The 22275-nt window shown below is 33.9% G+C and overlaps 3 protein-coding genes across 3 annotated transcripts; all 3 read left to right on the plus strand.

Moving 5' to 3' along the window:
* Positions 1-7348: 7348 nt before the first annotated feature.
* On the plus strand, positions 7349-7807 carry LOC114728265 (uncharacterized). Its single transcript, XM_028915147.1, has one exon. The coding sequence runs from the start codon at positions 7349-7351 to the stop codon at positions 7805-7807; it is 459 nt and encodes a 152-aa protein (XP_028770980.1).
* Positions 7808-9294: 1487 nt separating this feature from the next.
* LOC114728273 (protein CHROMATIN REMODELING 24-like) lies at positions 9295-17136 on the plus strand. Its single transcript, XM_028915157.1, has 22 exons — positions 9295-9400; positions 9500-9574; positions 9837-10279; positions 10372-10502; positions 10602-10647; positions 11015-11149; positions 11560-11667; positions 11804-11859; positions 11942-12032; positions 12182-12298; positions 12402-12476; positions 12627-12818; positions 12908-12979; positions 13742-13822; positions 13895-14010; positions 14605-14716; positions 14817-14885; positions 14991-15085; positions 15567-15695; positions 15917-15950; positions 16081-16385; positions 17133-17136. Exons 1-22 carry the CDS (start codon positions 9295-9297, stop codon positions 17134-17136), a joined length of 2592 nt encoding a protein of 863 aa, XP_028770990.1.
* Positions 17137-20963: 3827 nt separating this feature from the next.
* On the plus strand, positions 20964-22221 carry LOC114728284 (uncharacterized mitochondrial protein AtMg00810-like). Its single transcript, XM_028915167.1, has 2 exons — positions 20964-21072; positions 21179-22221. The coding sequence occupies exons 1-2, from the start codon at positions 20964-20966 to the stop codon at positions 22219-22221; spliced, it is 1152 nt and encodes a 383-aa protein (XP_028771000.1).
* Positions 22222-22275: the final 54 nt, after the last annotated feature.

Here is a 22275-nt window from a genome sequence, read left to right on the forward strand (position 1 = left end):
GGTAGTGTCCAGCAAACTTGAAAGACGCCTCTTATATCATTAAGTGGACATGATAATAAATACAAATATATTGTCGGAATACACACATACATTGATTGCTTTTGGGATGCCAAACAAGAACAAATGTTTTCCAACTTGACTTCATAACAAGGAACAAAAAACCGGACTGGACACTAAACCGGTTGAGGTAGTGGTTCAAGGGTTAATGGGTTAAATCGGGGTCAACTCGAGATCAAACCGGTCATATTAAAATATATAATTTAATTAAAAATGACAAAATATAACAATACTAATAATTACTAATAAAAAAATATAAACAAATACAATAAGAATTTGATTGTAATAATAATAAAGTACAACAATATTGAGAATTTTGATCTTTATAATTTCTCAATAACTAAAATTAATAGTTATTGATACCAAACTCATCATCAAAATTCATTTAAATCTATAATAATTGAGATATTAAGAGATAAATGAGAAAAAATAGGATAAATATTAATATATTTATTTAAACCGGTTTATTACCGGTTCATACCAGTTTTGACCAGTTCACACCGGTCCCCGGTTTAGCCTATGAACCAGACCGGACCACTGACCGGTGAACCGGCCTGTCTGGTCCCTTTTTTTTACATTACTTCGTAAGCAATAGAGTCAAATTAACTTTCTTTCTTTGTTTTTATCTTTTTGGAAAACAATAGGCAGGTTAGAATAACTTGTGGAAAGAAGCGGATTGAAAAAGCTCGAGTTATTAGGAAATATCGTCTCCCATGTGTGGCATTGGGAAAATGGACCGACTCGTTTAAACCCGAGTTCTAAAAATAAATAATTTTTTCAAGCCCGGCCTATGAGATGACGGGCTCAAGACCGATCCACGGGCTTTTGGCCCATTAACTAAAATGCAGTTTTTTTTTTATTTTTGTGTGTGCATATTTTGTCAAAATAATAAAAATGAAACAATAAAATTACTAATAAAAGGCATAAATATAAATAAAATTAAGTTATAAATATAAACATCATCATGTCTAAACATCTATCACAGTGTAATAGAATCTATTGAATAAACAAACCAAATGAAAGACAGATATAAACTAAATAAGTACTAAGTTCAGTAAATAATTACAATATCAATGATCTGGTTTAATTATAAATAATTAACAAAAAGGTTTAATTAACAAATATAGTATACATAAAGAATAATCATTCGTCTTGCTAGCAAAAAAGAAAAGAGTCAATCATCCTTAGTTTTAAATTCGTTTCTAACTATAAAAATGATATAGATTTTTATTTTAATTCAAAAGATTCTTTAGTTAATTCTATTTCAAGCATAAAAAATATGGGAGAATGACAAATAAAGACAGCAAAAATTACACATACAATATTTTAACAGGTTTTGACAACTTATAAATAACAATACATTTTGGTGAATATATCTAGTTTTAAATTTTGTAACTTTTACCCTTTTTTTTTGTTATTTTTCCAACAACTATAGTGATTTTTGTTTTTTTTTTTTGTGAATTCTGTTTGTGTGAAATGCTGGGATGAGTGAAACTAAGAGTGTGGTATGTGTAACAAGTTAGAGTTTTCTTTTTTAAGTTAAGAAGAAAAATGTAGAAATTAAAAAAAAAATTTGTTGGCAGGCTTAAATGAGCAAGCCCGCGGCCCTACAGGGTAGGCCTGTTTATTTTTCGGCCTTACAGGACTAGCCTTTTTAAGCTCGACTTTCCTTTTAATGCTCTAAAATACAAGTCCGACTCTCTACTTAAATGGGTTTAAACGGGCTTAGCCCGTTTTTCTGGCTTTATCCCTGCGTGTGGGGCATCTCGGGTGTGTACGCAGCAAAAGCTGCATGTTACTACTACTCATGCTGAGCGCCTTTGGCAAGAAAATCTGCACACTTGAGTGCATCGCGTGGAGCATATCGCAGTTCGATCTCCTAGTTAGAGTAAAGAAGGTCTTTGATCTCGTTAATTTCTGATATGAGTGGGTGATCATGGCAAAAAATAAGGTTGAAAGCTTCCATTGAGTCAATGTAAACAAGTATCTTGTAAAGGCCCTGTTGTTGATAGATTTGGAGACCATTAAGCAAAGCTAATAGTTCAATAGCTGTAGGTTGCATGAAGCCCAATTGTCGTTGAAATCCAATGATCCCTTGACCTGAAGCTGTTCTAATTATTCCTCCGCAAGCAGCCTCTTTTTTACTGTTGACAGATCCATTGGTATCCAAACGAACATATTCCTCCGGTGGCGGTTTCCAGTGACAATCATCAAAACCATCAAGATTGAAGATACGGTGTTTGAGTTGTCCATAGATAGTGGATTCCATTAGTTGAGCTAACCCATTGTGGATAATTTCTTTCGCTTGACTTCTTGCATTTTCCATGATTTCACTGCATTGGTTCTCCAAAAGAACCAACAAATAATGCTAAATGCGCAAGTCCATATCCACCTGCTAAATTGTGCATTTCCCAGGTTGTGGGTCACGCATCTCCTAAGCCATACCGACAAATCAAAGCAAAAGAAACTAACAAGATGACTAGGATTAATAATCTCAATCCACACATTCCTGGCTATCTCGCAGTCACTAAGGATGTGTAAAGTGTTTTCCTCTTTTTAACACTCAAAAGTACATTATACATTGTTTGTTAACCCTCTCTTAGCTCTGAGTGCATTTGTGGGAAGTTTATCATGAAAGATGCCAAAAGAAAAAATTTACTTTCTCTGGTACTAGGAGTTCCCATGCCTTTTTTCTACAGGACCATCATATGATGTTCCGCTTGTGAAGAGACAAATTGGTAAACCGCCTGATGCTAAAATTGCCATCTATGGCATTCCTCCAGCTAAATTTGTCCTCTTCACTACTTGATAGGGGTATTTGGTAAGAGTACTGATAATCCAAGATGGCAAGAATTTTTCCACTTTTTGATATTCCACATACCATTTTGAAGTATAAAGTCTCTCATTTTATCACGGGATTCAGGGTGTGGAGATTGTGCTCAATATAATATATGAGAGGCTCATCAAACGGGGACAAAAGATCCCACCAAAAGCTAGTTGTACTTCCACCTTTGATGGTCTGGCCAATTCCTTTATAGAACTTGTCCCAAGCTAAGGTAATGCTACACCACACTCTTGATGAATTTTGTTTTCTCACAAACCCTTAGTTAGATCTCATTACCACAGCCATACTTTCTTTTGAGACATCACACCCATAAAGCTTTAGGCTTGGTAAGTAGACCTAGCCGAGTTTTATGATGAAAGCCATATTCTGATTCTGCAAATCCTTAATACCAAGTCCTCCTATTTCTTTGCACTGTTTGATTTGATTATGGGATATAAGTTGCATTTTCTTGCAGTCTTGGCCTTGGTTCCACAAAAAATGCCGGCCAATCTAGAGTCAAATTAACTTGCTAATATTGTCTCTATGTGAATATCATCTTAAAATTATCAACAGAAGGTTAGGTCTAGCAAAAGGGGCTAGTTCTTCACAATATGAACCAAGATTTGAATTCCTATTAGGAGAGGTACTCACATTTAGTACTTGCCAGTATCTCAAATAGGATTGTCTTATGAAGATATATGTACCTACCAAAAAAATAAAAAAGAATATCATCTTAGAATTGGTTGAGTTTCGATAGGATCAACCTAAATGGAATAAATAATACTCTCTCCAGTCCTATCAATGAACTTTAAATAACTAATTTGCATATAACAAACAATTTGTTAAAAACAATAAATAAGTTAGAAATATAATATTGTTTCCAAATATATCCTTATAATAAATGAGAAAAAAATGAAAGAGAATGTATAAAAAAATATGATAAAAGAAAATGTGGCAAATAAGAGAGAATAAATAAGGGTAAAAGATAATAAAATACTTTAAAAAAGTTAAAGGACAAACTAGAGTGGGTAAATTTTAAAATCTAAAATCAGATCTTTTGTACTATTTTGGAATTTTAAAATATTATGAAATGACAACATTGTCCTTACTTTTATTGACTATTTTTATATGGTTATTAACTACTTTAATTTTACTATTGACTATATTTGTTTTTAAAGTTTTGATTACTACTTTTTTATAGCTATTAACCACACAAGAATAGCAAATAACTGCACAAGAATAGTCATTCGATCTCCAAAAACACTTAATAAATTTTTTAATTTTGAAACAAAAGTAGTTAATTGCGAAATTAGAATAGTTAATAAATATACAAGAGTAGTTAATGAATTTTTAAAACTGAAGTGGTCAATCGCGATACTAGAGTAGTCAGTAGCTAAATAAGAATAGTCATTAGGATTACAGGCGTCAGAGCTTCGGCCGCCAAAAACCAACTTAGGTGGTAATATTTATTTAAAAAAAAGAAAAAAAATAGTAAAGGACATTTATGTCATTTCACAAGATTTAAAATTCCAAAATAATACAAAAGGGTTTGATTTAAAATTTTGAAATTCACTTGTAGTGATTTGTCATTTAGCAATTTCTATAGTATTTTATTGTCTTTTTCCAATAAATAATTAAGTGCAAAATTAGAACAAATATACTAAATGTTAAGACAAACCTAAATTAGAACTTATAAAATGGATCACACCCCTTCTCAAATTTGAAACTTATATATAAAATTAGAGGGAGTATTAAATAAAAAAAAAGGGAAAATTACGCACAGGTCTCAAAGAAGAGACTTTATTCATCTAAGGTCTTACGAAATGTTAAAATTACTAGCAAGTCTTAAAGGACTTTAGATTATTATATTCTAATTATAAATGACATCATTGTCCCTTAGATTTCCAATTTACATATTTTTTGCCATGGCCATTGACAACTAGGGGTGGAAATAGGCCAGACGGCCTGTCAGGAGCCTGTGGCCTGGCCTGGCCTATTTAGATATCAGAAGAGGTTCAAGCCTGTAAAAAAGCCTGTTTACTTTATCAGGCCAGGCTCAGGCCTGATAGTAAGCCTGTTAGGCCTATCAAGCGGCCTGGGCTTGTTATCTTTTTTTTTTAAGGTTAAAATTATAAATGGACAGGAGGGAATCTGCTATTCTGATTGGTTAATTGAGAAAACTCCACCCACATAAACGTGTTATCCAGAGCTTATTGCATGCTTCATTTCATTTCCATTCTCTATAATAAAAATAATTGATGTATGTATAATGACACATATTTGAACAGAGAAAGAAAACATAAGTGCATTAAAAAAAATAAAAGCATCATTCATTTATTTGATCCATGCTTTTCATATTAATCTTATATAGAATATATATATATATAGAGAGAGAATTGACCTATTATGTTTTAGATCGTATATATGTGTGCTCAATCTAATTCTTATTATAATAGTTGCTTAATTAATTTAAATAAATAAATAAATAATAATAAATGTAACATATTTTTTTTTAAACAACCATGTGTAACAACAGGATCAAATATCATTTTGTTAGTAAATTAGTTTGAACAAATAATAAATTTAAAATATAAAAGGGATTAAGGATGTTTCATATTTTAAATTAGATCTAGTCATCAACTAATTTTTATACTAGAGATGGGATGAAGTGATATTTTTATACCAGAGTGAAATTATGTTTTCTAATAATTTTTCATATTAGATTTTTTTTTGGGCCTAAGGGGACATATTTTACAAATTGTGTTAATTTGATAATTTCATATTTTTTTTGTTTGTATTTTAGATAAATTGGGTTGAATTATTGTAATTTTGAATTGATTTATGTATGTTTGAAATTTATTAAAAAAAAAAACAGGCCTCTTAACAGGCCACAGGGCAGGGCAGGCCATGCCTAATTACAGGCTAGGCTCAGGTCGATTAAAAGGCCTTTCATAGACCGCAGACCAGGCTCAGGCCAATAGGCCTCACCACAAGCCAGGCCTGTTAAGAGTGAGGCCTGGCCTGTTTCCACCCCTATTGACAACCTCAATAGCAACTATTAACGACCTAATGAGAAGGTATTGACAACCTAAGCAATATTCATTGACAACTTACTTTATAGGATCATATAACCTCCACATAAAAGTAAATTATAACCAAATAGTATAATACAATAACTTTAACACTGAAATAGAAAGCTTTTCAAAACCATGAAGAACTTCAATTAAACCCAATAGGATTATAACAAAATTTTAGGGTGCGTTTGGTACGAGGGATTTGGAGGGGAGGGGGAAGGATTTTAATTATTTCTCCTTGTTTGGCAATACACAAATTTTAGGAGGGGAGGGAAACCCCTCCCCTTCCTTCCAAAATTGGAAAGCTTTGGATGGAAAGGGTAATATTTTGTCATGTTGCGACCATTATGTCTATATTATTTTTAATGTCCCTATATTATCCTAAATCCTAAATTTGAAAAAATAATTTTAAATAAATAACGGTAAAATTGTTCATGTTAAAATATTTTTCCCTCTCCTCCACTCATGAACCAAATAAGGTAATATTAAAACTCTTCACCTCTCCTCTTTTTTTATAAATCAAAATAAGGTAATATTAAAATCCTTCTGCTCTCCTTCCCTCCCCTTCTTTCCATTAAAATTCCTTTCCTCCCCTCCTCTCATTAAGCAAAACAGGCAATGCGGAGATTCATTGACAACCTCAATGGTGAGTATTAATAACCCAAGGAGAGCAGTTGACAACCTAGACAGTGTCTGCTAACAACTAATTTTATAGAATAATATAACTTCTATATAAGATCAAATTATAACTAAATAGTATAACATAACAAAGATTGGGTTGTTAATAGTCGCTGTTGATGTGAGATTGGGAATTTGAGGGGTAGTGATGTCATTTTATAATTAGAATATAATACTCTAAGGTCCCTTAGAACTTGTTGGTAATTTTTATGAGATCTTAGGTGAATAAAGTCTTTTTTTTAGGACCTTGTGCCTAATTTTCCCAATAAAAAATGATACTAAGTGAAAAATCTTGAAGTTTGAATTACGCTAACAACAACATGAATGACTGTAATTAATATTTAAGATGTGACATAAATTTTGGTTGGCCATATGAATTAATAGCAAAACTCAAATCCATAACCAAATATCCATAAATGGAGCCCGCTTCGTTCTCTCTTTCACTCTTTGTTAGCGAATTTCATTTCACAGACCTCGTCGGTGAAAGGAAAACACTTCTGAACAATATTTTCCACCATTTGATAAACACAATCACAAGGCCAAAAAAAAGATAAACACTGGAAAATCCGCCTCTAATGGAACCTGTATCTCATTAAATCCACCTTCTCAAATAAAGAAATGTTGATGATTACAATGGAGGATGATAAGGATGAATCCATGATCTGCACTTGACGTTTTTGATATTGTTCTTCATCATCTCCTTCTCATCCAATCAATGCCTGCACCGGACTTTGGCAATGGCCGCGCGTACATATGGATCACCACTTGTATTTTGTTCATCTGCATCGTCGCCGGCGGCGCCTGCCTCCTGGCTTACGTGTTGCTTCCTGAAGACCAAGTGGCGTCTTGGTTGCCCGTGGCTGGGGTGATATTGGTTTGCCTTCCGTGGGCGTTTTGGCTCTTAACTTTCATATACCGAATCGTTTCTCGTGCTTTTGGATTTAGGGTTAGGTTTGGTGGTGGAGGTGGAGACGGAGGAGGAAAAGTTGGAAATCAGAGGAATTACTCTGGAAATGAAGATATTGAGGGTGCAGGTGGGCATGCAAATGGCAAGGGAGATGTCCAATTCGGAGAAACCGGAGCGCCGGCGGCGCGAGGCGGCGGACTGCAGAGGACGTCGTCGGTCGCTTCGAACGAGAGCGAAATGCCATTAGCGAAGTCGATGAATTCGTGATGGAATTGGGAAAATTTTTGTCCGATTATTTGTGGCTCTTCCCCTGGTTGCAAGAAATCAAACTGATCAAACTCTGTTTTCGGGGAAGACGAATCGCCGATTTTGTTTCACATTTCGATGATCTTCTGTTTTGGCTTGCTTGCCTTGGCAAGTGAATGATCTGAGGTAATATCATCCTTCAGTTTCTTAGCGATGACCCAGCCTCTGCCGCACAGTTTATCAGATTAGACGAGGACACACACATATACGGCCACAATGTGAGAAGATTCACTGAAGCTTTTGTCTTTTTACCCACTTTAATTCTAACAGTTTTTTGAGAGGTTAATTAATTTATCTAATACTACCAGTAATTAATATCTTGGTCGGGATCATGCAGAGGATGTCAATTTAATGTTCTAATGATTTAATTAATTGTCATAGGCTTAGAATTTCTTAGTGATTCATTGATATAATTCAGTTAACTTTTCCCCCAGTTTCCTTGTTCTTTAGGAATATTTGCTTGTCATTTTGCATTTGTCCTCTTTATTATTATGGTTTTTTTTTTGCCGAGCATTTTGTTCTCTTTTATTTTCTTCATGCTTTAGCAAACTATACGACTAAAATTAATACAATACCCATTATTTAAGGAACGTAATTAATAAAAAAATCAGTTTTATAGATATATCTTTTTATTTTATTTAGAAGGAAAGCTCATACACTAGCACGGTAGCACCCAAGCCATCCCATCGTGTGTGGGCGGGAAAGGAACGAGTTTCATGGCCGGAGACATGCATGAATTCGTTCTGCCACAACTCAGTCAATATTACATTATTACTAATGTTATAAATATTAAATTAAAAATTAAGAAATATTCAGTAGATGGGAAATACGATACTCCTCTGTTTTAAATATAAGATCCATTTTATAATATAATTTATATTATAAAATATAAAATTTATTTTATAATATAATTTGTATTACAAAATTAATATTATATTTAAAACAAAAAAGTATGTTGTTTTTACTTTGGCATGACGGAAATCAGAAGGATTTGTAAATTGTGAGTTTGCAACGACGTACTGGATCTTACTATTTGATTTGGCAATCGAGAAAATTAATTATTAACGCCTATGAAAGTAGAGGCACCCTCGCGCCCAATTGAAGAGAACCTGATGAAATGACTAAATGAGGCCTAGCGAGGGAACAGGTGTAAGGTAGAAAACTTGAAGGACTAAGGACAGGTTTGTAATTTTATAGATTCTGCACCGGCGAGGACAGGGACTGTCACAGGCTCACAGCCTACTCTCGTCTCGTGCAACTCTGTTAGTGTTAGCTTTCCGAGGTTGAACGGAAATGGAAATATTTCTGATCAAAGTGGGGAAGCTGAGGTCCAATATATGAGGTCCAATATATAAGGTGGCTTATAGCCTTTACAGCTTCATAGTTTGTTTTCCTGCTCGTTCTTCCCTTCCCTTCAATACCTCCCCTCCGCCCCGTTACTACCAAGCATGGCGGATAAAAAAGATGGCAAGAAATCATTGAGCTTCAGTTCCAGCCCTTATCGAATCCTCCGAGAACTTTTTGCTCATTCTAAGCTCTCATCCAAACCGTCTGGTATCTAAACTCTCTCTCTCTCTCTCTCTCGCGCGCGCGCACACACACGTTCTGCATGCTTGCTTGGATTTATACTTTCTTTCCGTCCTTCTTTTGCAGATGATGAAGATAAGTTATCATCAAGGTGGCGACAAGATAAAACTTTATCGAACGACAGCAAAAGTGAAGAAGATGGTAGTATCCCACCATTTCTACCACTACTGAAGTTGATTCTCCTATTGTTATTCATTCATTGTCCTTGCCATTGAACTTCTTCGGCATTCCTTCTTCATCTAAACTGAGTTTGTCGTTTATTAGAGCAACACTCGGCGGATGATGAGAAGCCGACCACGGCAGATGGCCGACACAGACTCGCTGCCGTTTCGCCGAGAGGAAGTGATACATACCACAGTAAGCATGCTTTCTTTATTTCTGACTTTCCCATGTATATCATTAGAAACCACATTGACATGGAAGACCAACGTCACCTCAGCCAAGTTTATATTCACACAAAGAAATGCTGATAAAACTCTCGTGATTGATAAGTGGGAAGATTTTGACCTTGTGTGGATTTTTGACTATGCGGGTGCAGATTATTCAAGTTTACCTAAACAGGACCCCTGTGACAGTTCATACGGTGCAACTGAGAGTGTTGGTGGTGGCATTGAATCAGTGGAAAAAGACTCAGAAGCAGATTCTGTTCAATCGGATCATTTTGCCTCTGAAAGAGTCAGTTCTGTAACACTGAATGGCCCAAATTGTACATTCAAGCTGGAAGGTAAAATCGTAGAAACGTTGCTAAAACATCAGCTGGATGGCTTGAAGTGGCTCTGGTCCTTGCATTGCCAGGGAAAAGGTGGGATCTTGGGAGACGACATGGGTTTGGGGAAAACAAGGCAGGTAAGAAATAAACAACGTAATGCTTGTACTTTACGACTTTGTTTCGCGATATCTGCATTACATAGTTTATGAACATCGGGTTAGTCTTGCAGATTTGTTGTTTTCTAGCTGGTTTATTGAATTCACGTTTGATTAAAAAGGCATTGGTGGTGGTACCAAAAACCTTGCTTCCCCATTGGATCAAAGAACTATCTGCTGTAGGTCTTTCTGAGAAGACAAGAGGGTGCGGCTGCCTCACTTTATTCATTTGAATATATTATAACTCACAGACCCAATTATGTGTCTGCTAGCGAAAAATGCACTAACTTTTTCTCTGCTGTAGATATAATGGAACTTCTAAAAAGGCTCGAGAGGAAGGACTTTTTCAGGTACTGTATATATCTTGTTCTACATGCTCAATTGAAGTTCTGATAATCATGTTCATACTTTGGAAGTTATAACAAGAAGTAGAAGAAAATGAAATACATTACACACACGCACACCGGAACTTGAAATTGAGCGTAAGATTTGGAAATTGTGGGTGTTTGTGGTGGCTTGAAAAGATTCAGAGTGTTTATTAATTGTACTGGTTCAAGCTTCTGTCAGTGTCAGAAATTTATTTGATTATGAAACTTTCATGGAAGTTCAAAAGAAATACATAAATATGCAACATTTTCATCTTAAAGTTGAGAAATCAACTTCGGCGCCTATAATTCAAAGTTGCCATTAGTCTTATTTACCTGTATTGCTTTTTAGCATGAAGGTGTTCTCCTCACAACATATGGCATTGTTCGTGGCTATTCTAAATCATTAACAAAGCACAGGCACTTACGATCTTATGATGAGAAAAGCCAAGACAACCCCAAATGGGATTACGTGATACTTGATGAGGTTAGGATGAGTTTGCATTTTATAAAGGCCAATTGATGTCTATTTTCGTTATTTAAGGTTACATTTTGTCTTCATTTTCCTCTTTTTTGGCCAACTATTAATCGTCTTGTTTCATAGTAGGATTTCCTTCTGTTACTACTTTATTTAACTCTCTAGGCATGTTTGGGTACCTTTCGTGGCTGGTTTTTTTTTTTTTTAAATAAAACGTGGAAAATTTGGATTTTCTTTTGGAAAGAAGAAGGTATCTATATGAATGTCACTTTTTGGAAATTAGGTAGAGGGTTGAGGTGTGTGATCTTTGCCGTATACCTTGAATTCTGTTATCTACTTGACTCTAAACCTAAATATCAATAAACACGATAAAAAATAAAGGAGTAAATTTTTACTTGTCAAATTGGTTTTAACCTTAGGCCCATTATATAAAGAATCCAAAAACACAGAGAGCTAAAAGTTTGCTAGAGATACCATGTCCCCATCGCATAGTCGTCAGTGGCACGCCATGGCAAAATGATCTTAAGGTATTTTAATAACCATTGTCTTTATTTTGTAATTAATAGATTTTCAAATTGTATTATCTTATTTGGATTTAGTATTTTATATGTTTTCCCAGGTAACCTGTTGTGTGATTTTTTCTCTCTTAAAACTATGTAACAGGAGATGTGGGCCTTGTTCAATTTCTGCTGTCCTGGGTTGCTCGGTGATAAGGAATGGTATTAGTCTCTTTCAAGACGCATTCTGGTGGAGTTTAGTTTCTTATTGGGTTAACTGATGAAATTTTATTATATGTATCAGGTTCGAAGAAAAATTTGAGTGGCCCATACTTTGGGGCCGTGACAGAAGAGCTTCTAAAGAAGCCAAGCGGTTGGCTTCCTCTTCGGCAAAGGTTTTGAACTCCAAAATCTGCTTTCTATTGGCTTGGTTTGGCCTTTGTTAGGTTCTATTATTCAAATATTACGTTCACACTCCCTCAATATCAATTAAGAACAAATTTCTTGCACTAACCCAAGTTAGATCATTGTATTCTCTGATCAGGAGCTCAGAGATCTTATTCATCCTTTCTTTTTAAGTCGTCAAAAGAGTGAGGTTGGTGAAGTTAAAATTTCTAATAAACAAGACATTGTTGTGTGGCTGCGACTGACCAATATTCAGGTGAGATGCAACTTTTTGTTGTAATGTATTCTCTCAGACACAGAATTTTCAATCAAAGCCACCTTGAAAATTTTGAGTTTTGTTTCTGTTTGATGTTATGCAGCGACAGCTTTACAAGAAATGTTTGAAGAGTGTGAACTATAAAACAATATATGGAGCACCGTTTGCTGCAATTGAGGTGAATTTTCTTTATTCAGGATCTTTTCCAGTGGTGTTGTTTCCTTTGTAAATGTGATTACTCATTTCTCATATGTCACAAACTTAAAGTTTTTGTTTTGCCATATCTTCCATTTTCAAGTTAATTTTAAAAACTATTTAAATGAAGCAGATGATGAAGAAAATATGTGATCATCCACTTCTGTTGTTTAAACGGAACCTGTCAGGAGGTAAATACAGGAAGCTGTTGAATCTAGCAGAGGCTGATCTTGCAGATAGTTTGGCAATGCGCATGAAAGGTGTTGGTGACGCGTACAAGTTCAAAGATATCTCCTGCAAAACGTCTTTCATAATGTCACTATTGGTGGGTATTAAATTGCCACGTGGGGATCATAGTTTCGTATATTTCTGTGTACTTTGTGTGTAGTATTTAATTATGTTATCCCTTTTTAGGGTAATTTGATTCCACAGGGGCATTATGTGATTATATTTTCTGGAAGACTCAAGATGCTTGATCTTATTCAGGTTGGCCCTTTTTTTTTTTTTTAAGGTAAATCTTATGCAGGTTGGTTTTGATATTTGATGTTGATGGTATGTTGGTGCGTCCTTACTTAGTAGGTCCGAGTTTTGGATCAAATTCTATGAATAGAAAAAAATACTCCTCTAGGCCTTAATATAAGACCCATTTAACTAATTTGATTAGATTAAGGAAGTTAGGTAAGTTAGTTAATTATAAGAAATGTGACACGTTTTTCCTAAAATACTATAATCATCTTTCTTAATACCCCCTTTTCCTCTTATACTTGATTATGGTTGAGGAATTTATCTATAGGGGTAATTTAGAGAAAATTGATAAATATGAGAAATGGATCTTATATTTAGAACTAAAACCAACTCAATAATTAGATCCTATATTAAGGACTGGAGGAGTATTTCTTATCAGGTTCAGGATTTATTTGCTTTGTTATGTTTATAGCAATAACATGAACGGAGGCAGATAAAGACATATAGGTACTCTTGTATTTGAACCGGCGAAAGAAATGGTTAGTAATATATTTTGCAACAATTTTATGAGCCTGTAATGAGAATGACTTTATTGGCGATAATTTTTCCATTCAAAATTTTGGCTTAATGGTGAGAGCATTATAGTTTCACCAATCAATTCATGAGTTTGAAATGGAATTTGTGCCGAAGACAAGGCCAAAATATATCCTGTTTTTGCATCACTGTTTTATATAAATCACATTCATCTTGAGTTAATCTAAGGTTGAAAGATATGTTTTACAGAAATCCCTATTGTCCGAAGGTTATAAATTCTTACGAATTGATGGAACAACAAAAGTCAAGGACAGAACAAAGATTGTTAGTGTAAGTATTTTGTATTGTGAAATAAAACTACTACTTCTGTCCTCCGGTACCTATTTTCTTTTCTTTTGTCAGGATTTCCAAAATGATGTGGCTCCCATATTTCTCTTGTCATCTAAAGTTGGCGGTTTAGGGTTGACACTAACTAGGGCTGATCGAGTGATTGTGGCTGGCCCTGATTGGAACCCAAGGTGCTTCTTTAAGAGTTTCTTTCTCTGACTAGTAACTGATAAAATATTCAGTATATTGGAAGTTGTTTCTTAATCAAGTATTGTTAGTTGAATCTGATATCATGTTGCAACTAATCAAGTCATTACTTTTGTGTGCTTATTTCATCCATTTGATCCTCCCTGTGACCATAAATATAAGAGTTAGATAATTAATTTAGAATGATTAAGGAAATTATTTAAGTTAGTTATTTCTAATAAATAGGCAGGTTTATCCTAAAATACCGCCTTTAATCATTTCCATTAGAAACTACCCACGGAACCCCCTTATTAAGTTGAATTCATAGGAATAATTTAAAAAAAAAAATATAAATGTGGGAGACAAAATGGATTGAGATATTATATTTAAAATCAAAGCAAACCCATTTACTAGCTCCGATATTTAGGAATATCTTTCAGTTTCATGCCCTTTTTAGTATTTATGTGTATATTTTATTTTCTTGAATGTTAGTATGGCATGTGTAAATGACTTGAGCTCTGTTCCTCTAAAGAAGACTGCCTAAAAATGTTGAATATAAACTCTTAACAAATGTCCAGATAATATATATTTCTTGGCAGTACGGACAACCAGATTGTCGATCGTGCATATCGTATTGGTCAAACGAAAGATGTTGTTGCATATAGACTAATTACGTGTGGAACATTCGAAGAAAAAGCATACAGGAAGCAGGTAAAGGATTTTCTTTTAGCTGTTGTTTTGAAGGAGTTTCTAATTCTGATGTGTAGACGTTTTGATCGAACCCTTTGACTTAGAATTATTGGAATTCTAGGTATTCAAGGACGGATTGTGTAAAACAGCAAAAGAGCATAAAGAACAAAATCGTTACTTCAGCAGGAGGGTACAATACAAGTGTTGAGTGTTGTTTGTTTCTGAGGTATTGTGGCAACAAACATGTTTTACGAGGTTCTGACGCAGTGTATTATTTCTTCATCGTTCTTTTCAGGATCTCAAATATCTTTTCAGTCTCCCCGAAAAAGGCTTTGATGTATCTGTCACCCAGCAGCAATTAGAGAGGAAGCATGATTGGCAAAAGACAATGTACGAGTTTAATCATAACTTCAACATTTTTTCTCTGATGTCAAAATCTTTTTCCACTAAATGCATGCCTTTCTTGTTACACGGCTCAACCTTTCAGCTGCATTTAATTCTTTTCTCATGCATGCATGGAGTTGAGGATTAACTGGTTGTAAAGTACGAATGTTATAGCTCAATCTGTTATGTGAGGATTATGAAATTTAATAAGAGCTCAGGATGAGTTATAAATTATGTTTTAAGACTCCCTCATGTCCTAAACGTAGGAAATAGGTAATTAATTTATAAAAATTAAGAAAAATTGGTTAAGTTAGTCGATCGTATTGGAAACTATTTTCATTGAAAGTGGATTGAGATGTTACATATAAGATCAAACCAAATTCTTCGACTAGTTTGTGCATTTAGAACCCAAATACCATTTTTGTTAAACCACATGATAGGTGGAATGCAATTTTCGGATTACTGACTCAGCATTTATGCTGTCTAGGGATGAGTCTTTTAAAGAACATATAGAGTTCCTGAAAAGTCTAGGCATAGCTGGAGTTAGTCACCACAGTGTACTCTTCTCCAAAGAAGCATTGGATGAAGATGAGCCTGAAAATGATAAAGCACCAAGGTAATATTTCAGGGATATTAAAATGTTTGCTTCAGATATGGTTCTATCAGGCAAGATGTATTGCTCAAATTTTCCAGCTTGGCTGTCTGTAACTTCTTTTTTTCCCACAAAAAAAAAAAGGCTTTACTTTCAAGTATGAGAAAGATATTTTTGTCCTTTTTTTTTTTTTAGTCGTTCAAATTTGGAATTGTGATATAACCATTTCCTTGTTTTTGTTTCAGAGCTGAGTGTGGATCTGATCTATTAGCCCGGAAGGTATAAATTCTCGCGTTCTTATTCCAACTTCATATTTTTGGCCAAAAAACAAATTCCAATTTCATGTATCAAATGTACCACTGGGCTAAATTATATAGTGAAGTAAAGCAAAACAACACATTTGTTGCAGCATTTCCTGGAGCGTAAATCCAGGTTCAGAAAATTGGACTGGGCTGGCCGATTCGCACAAGACTCCAATGAATGGAACCATAGTGGAAAGCAGAAGACTTTCCAAACTAAGTTGAGAAATCAGGTGGACGAATTCAAACTTAAGAGCCGTTCGCAATTAGATGTTGAAGTGAACCGACGTGATGTTGAAATTTCATCGTCCACAGGCCGCAAGACTAAACACACGCAGTGCCAAACCCGGAAGAGCAATGAAAGCATCATCCCTCGTCTTATCGATAGAGCGAGAAGGCTTTTTAAGATAATGAGGTGCGTCGTTCATTTAATTTTAATATATTATGATTATTTTAAAAATACTATAAAATGGGTCTTATATTTAAGATCGGAGGAATACCAGTTAATTAAGATATAATTATTAGTTCTGATAAAATCTGATTTTAAATACTTGTTTCAAACATTCAATGGATCAATATCTTCATGTATGCATTTTATTAATCAGTGATAAAATACTTTGAAATTGATATTAGATGCTATGATAAATTTGCAATGTATAAAATATAATAAAAATCATCTCTAAGTTGTAATTATCTCAATTATTAATCAGATAAATCTACGCAGGTGACGATTCCGTGCACTAGCTAAAGCGTTACGTTTGTTTGGTGGAGATCATATTCATGCTGGTACTGTAGTAGGTAAACTTGAAGGGGAATTTCTAAATTGTTTGATGGAGAATGAAGATCAAAACGATGACTTGCTCAACTGAATCCAGAAGCATTTTTGTTGAAGGAGATGGATTACTTGCTCACCTTGTGATCGTATTATTGTTTTTTGGGCCCAGGTATTATCAAATTTTTGTATATATTCTCAACTAAGAGGCACAACATGTGACCCAAAGAAAGGGGGGAAAAGGACACAGGACACTGCAGTTACTGTCTCAAAAGGACTTAGTGTTTCGCATAATATATTAAGATTAGTAAGTAACATAATCTGTTCAAGACTATGACTTGTTTTAAGGTTGTTATTTTCTTGTAACATTTCTGAGTACTTAATGAACAGATGAACTTTGTTAAAAATATTAATGGAAATCTCGTGCTACTAAATCATATATTACCTTCAGTCCTAATTATAAGAGTCAATTGACTAATTTGAGGAGATTAAGGAAGTAAGTTGAGTTAGTTATTTGTCTTAAATAGGTGTTGTCTTTTCCAAAATATCCTTGCTAATCAAGTGTATTAACTAGAACTATCATTATTAGAAGGGCTACTTTGGAAAAAAAATGTATAAATATGAGAGACAAAGTGGATTAGGATCTTATATTTAGGACAAAAAAAAGGTCAAACAGGGTTTTATATTAAGGACCGGAGATTGTATATAGGATAATAAACATGATTTTTTTTCCCGTTTTTTATCTGAAACGATTCGCTCTTTAATTGAGCAGTGACACTACGAGGCGAAAGGCATAGGCCAATAAGTGTGGTCCCGGATGCCGCAAAAAAGAAAAAGTTTTTTTTAATTCTCTCTCTTTTGTAAAGCCATACTAGCTTAGTCCAATTAATTTTGTGGTATTAATTTGAATTATCAGACTTTTAATTGATTCATGTGCTTGATCTATTGATCTAGTTAAACCAAATTCTCATGGTCAACATTCCTTCTTCTTCACTTAGCTGTCGAGCTATTATTTCTATCATTATCGGCCTTTCTATCCTTTGTTGGGTTAAAGGAAATATAATATTAACTTTTTGATGGAGAAATTTGAGGGAAAAAATTGGACTCACCCACAATCAAAGGGCAGGTAAACTAACTCATGATTTACTGGGGTCTGTCCCTACAGGCACGGAAGCATGACAAGCAAGCATATATTTTTTGGCCCAATAGGTAAGAATCTCCTAGTGTCACTAAGCTATGAATATGCCTCCCCCAACACTTCGACTAGCTCAGGGATTGAATCTACTCCATTTGTTAGAGTGTCTAACCCTCTTGCCAAATATAATATTAATTTTTATTAATACTATATCTGGTACTTAATATAAAAATTAATTTAATATAAAGTTAAGGTGCATCCAACACTCTAAAATATTTTTTTAAATGTATACAGTACTCTTAAAAATATTTTTTTAAATGCATCAAACATCTTAAAAGATGTTGAATGCACCTAATAAAATATTTCAAAATGCTGAATGTATCCAAAAAAAATTTTGGGGTGCTAGATTCATCTTAATTCTTTAATAAAAGAATAGTATCTTTATAAATAGCAAACTTTGCTGTGCTTTAAGTATAAATTGATGTTTTGGTGAAAACCAAATTATAATTATAAAAGTGATTTTACGAAGTTTGAAATAACATATTTGAATAGAAATCAAATTATGATTTTAGAAATAATTTTAAATGAGGGGGATTTTATCTCTACTTATGTGAAAATATTTTTTTAAGTGTTTTTGGAACATTCTAAATAGCCCATAAATAATTCCCTATTATTTTCAAACCATAAATGTTGAATCTTTGCTATTAGTACATTTCAGGAAAAATCACTTTTTACTCCTCAACTTTCAACTCACAATTCGCATTCAATTCTTAAATTTTAACTTGTTTAAAACTCAAGACCTCATCTTATTTATATTTTCATCCTTTGTCATCCACGAATCATTTTTAGTGTCATCCTAACTGGGAAAAAATGATGATTCAATGGCATCATATCACGAATCGTGGGGGAAAAACAAAGAGCAAAAGAAGGTTAAAGTTTATTACTTTCAATTTTTAAATAAAATATTAGGAGGTATTTGAGTGAAAACAAAACTATATAATTTGCACAAAAAAAACTATAAATATAAATAGTTTAAATTTTAAAATAATTTTTTTAGTTTTTCTCATATTTTTAAATTAATTAACTATATTTTATATTAAGAAACGAAACTAGACTAAAAGATAGAATCGAAAGAAAAAAAAAAGGATTATAGAACAACGAAATTGAAGGAGGAGATCAGGAGGATCCAATGTTGTTGGCCTAAAGTGAAACTGAGAAGGCTCAATACCCTCACCCGAATAAGGAAATTGAGCTCGTTGCTTCAGGCTTGATTGGGATAGAAGTTGAAACCTTCAAAAGTAGCTTTAAATATTTTGTAAGGTATGCTTAACATTTTAAAGTATTTTTCAATACAATTTTATAGTTCATAATTTACGGTGTTAGATGCATTAAAATATAATTTAGAATATTAGATACACTTAAAAAAATATTTTAACATATTAAATATGTCACAAGGTACTTTAAAATATTTGATGTATTTAGAAAAATATTTCAAGATATTAAACGTAACTTTAAACCTTTTTATTAATATGACAAGTCAATCAATAATGTGACATTTTTTTACTTAGACCTTCTAATCTAATTCACATCACGCAGGATATTTTTTTAAAAAGAGAAAGTTACGAGTTTTCGATACGTTCAGAATTACTTATAAACATATTTTCATAAGTTGGAATTGAACAGTTATTTATAAATCGTTTTAAACTAACACTTATGTAGCTAAAAATGAGATGGGTGTGTGAAATGCAACGTTTTCCGCTTTCCTTCAAAATTTATATGTTCTCGTAAAAAAATTCGCATATTTCGGTAAAATTAAGAAAAAGGAAAAATTGAACGTGGCCTTGTTTAGTGAGGCCAGCTCAACTATCCACAAATAAAAATAATACGGCTTTCATTGAGCTACAATTTTCGCTACATCTTACCAGATGTGTCCATAACGAGGGTATATTTTTGTGCTATTTTATTTTTAAAATTTTATTAAATGTTGTGTTTTAGTCTTTTAGATGATATAGCAGTAGCAATAGTTGCAGTCTATGTGCCTGTATGGGAGGATTTAAGAAATCTGTATAAGCACGTTTTACATAAATTGAGATAAAACTTTTCTCACATTCTTATCTCGTATTCCGTAAATTATTATTGATAAACTACTTATAAGCTGTTTCAAACGGGCCTATTATATTCAGGATTTGTTTCCACCATCTTTTTTGTTTTATTTTTTGTTCTATTGAGTTTTCTTTTTCAAGCTTAGCTCACCTCTTGTAACCCAAAAAAAGAAGAATTTGTTTCCACTGTGTTCTTTACGATTTTTTTTCATATATTTTGTTGGTTTTTATGCCTTTTTTGTGAAAACTTTGTTATTATTATGTTAATATTTCTCCACAATTTTAATATTTTTAATATTTAAACTCAAATCAATTGCAGAAACTAATTTGAATATTTTATTATCATATGTTTCCAATGATAATTGCCTAATGGAGACATAAACATACGCATTTTTTTTCATGCACGGCTCAAGAGATCTTGAAATGACTGAACGAGGCCTTGAGATGGCTGATCCAACAAAACAAAAACCCAATCAACTGAGGACAATTTTGGTTTTTCATAGCTTTCCTTTTCGGCGACCCGCCCAGCCATCATCGCTATTCGCTACTCTATTTTCCGCGATCACAGGCATTCGTATGAGGGGGTGTTTGGATAAAACCAAATCATGGTTTGAAGAATAGCTTCTGAAGAATAGTTTTTGGGGAGAATAAATTTTGTGAAGTGATAGGATAACAACTATTGTTAGGTTAATACTTGTAATTAAGTTATAACCAATTGTATTCAGTTGTGTAGTTAGCATTCTGTTATGTAGATAGGTACTCTACTTATGTATATAAACAGATTCTCATTAATGAAATATTCAGGATATTGATTTCCATTTTGCCTAGTCACATGGTATCAGAGCCTAAACTTTTCCCGTTGATTTTTCTCTCTCTCTTTTCCTCCTCTTTTTGTTTCCTTTCTTACCCTCTTCTTTGATCTTTCTTTTCCCTTCCTGTCCTTTACCCTAGTCGACCTTCTTTCTCTCTCTCGTCTGAACACCCATGGCCGCTGAATCCACCATAGATCAAAGCAGCCCTTACTACATTCATCCAAGCGAGAACCCCGCCCTGATTCTAGTCGCACCACCGTTGGACGGTTCAAATTATCACAGTTGGCTTAAAACAAGCAAGCAGACAACGGTACTCTAAATTGTCTCTTGCTTTGCTTTCTTATGGTTACAAACAATCTGCCTCTGATCATTCTTTATTTTTCAAAGCCAATTCCTCTTCTTTTACTGCACTTTTGGTGTATGTTGATGATGTGGTTCTTACTGGTAATGATCTAACTGAGATCAATCTTGTTAAACAACAATTAGATGCATCATTTACCATTAAGGATCTTGGTGACCTTCAGTATTTTCTTGGGTTAGAGCTTGCTAGAACTAAGCAAGGTATTTTTTTATCTCAACGAAAGTTTGCCTTAGAGTTGCTTGAAGATATTGGTTATTTGGCCTGTAAACCAGCATCCACCCTAATGGATCCTCACCTTAGGCTTTCTAAAGATAAGGGTCAACCACTTCCAGATCCACAGCTTTATAGGGAACTCATTGGGAGACTCCAATACCTCACTACCACTCGGCCTAATCTTAGTTTTGCTACTCAACAGTTGAGTCAATTTATGTCTGATCCACGAGACATTCACTTACAGGCAGCACATCGTGTCTTAAGATATCTAAAATCTTCTCCTGGTGCCGGCCTTTTTCTCTCTTTGACATCTGATTTGAAGTCAAGAAGCTTTAGTGATTTTGATTGGGCAAGTTGTATAGATACAAGGCGTTTTGTAACTGGTTTTGCTGTGTTCATTGGTTCTTCTTTGATATCTTGGAAAGCAAAGAAACAATCAACAGTGTCTCGGTCTTCCTCTGAAGCTGAATATAGAGCCCTAGCTTCTACTACTTGTGAATTGCAATGGCTCATATATCTTCTCAATGATTTTGATCTATCTCATATTGATCCAGCACTACTGTATTATGATAATCAGTCTGCCATTCAAATTGCAACAAATCTCACTTTCCATGAAAGAACAAAACACATAGAATTAGATTGCCACTTAGTCAGAGAAAAGTTACAAGCCAAGATCATTCACCTTCTTCTTGTTAGCTCTTCAGACCAATTAGCAGATATGTTCATAAAACCACTTCATCCTACAAGGTTCCATGATCTTATTTCCAAGCTGGGCATGAAAAATATCCATGCTCCAGCTTGTGGGGGTGATAGGATAACAATTATTGTTAGGTTAATACTTGTAATTAAGTTATAACCAATTGTATTCAGTTGTGTAGTTAGTATTCTGTTATGTAGATGGGTACTCTAC

This window comes from Neltuma alba, unplaced genomic scaffold, assembly GCF_004799145.2.
Source record: "Neltuma alba isolate B1F8T4 unplaced genomic scaffold, ASM479914v2 tig00002446_pilon, whole genome shotgun sequence".
In the NCBI taxonomy this organism is placed as follows: Eukaryota; Viridiplantae; Streptophyta; class Magnoliopsida; order Fabales; family Fabaceae; genus Neltuma; species Neltuma alba.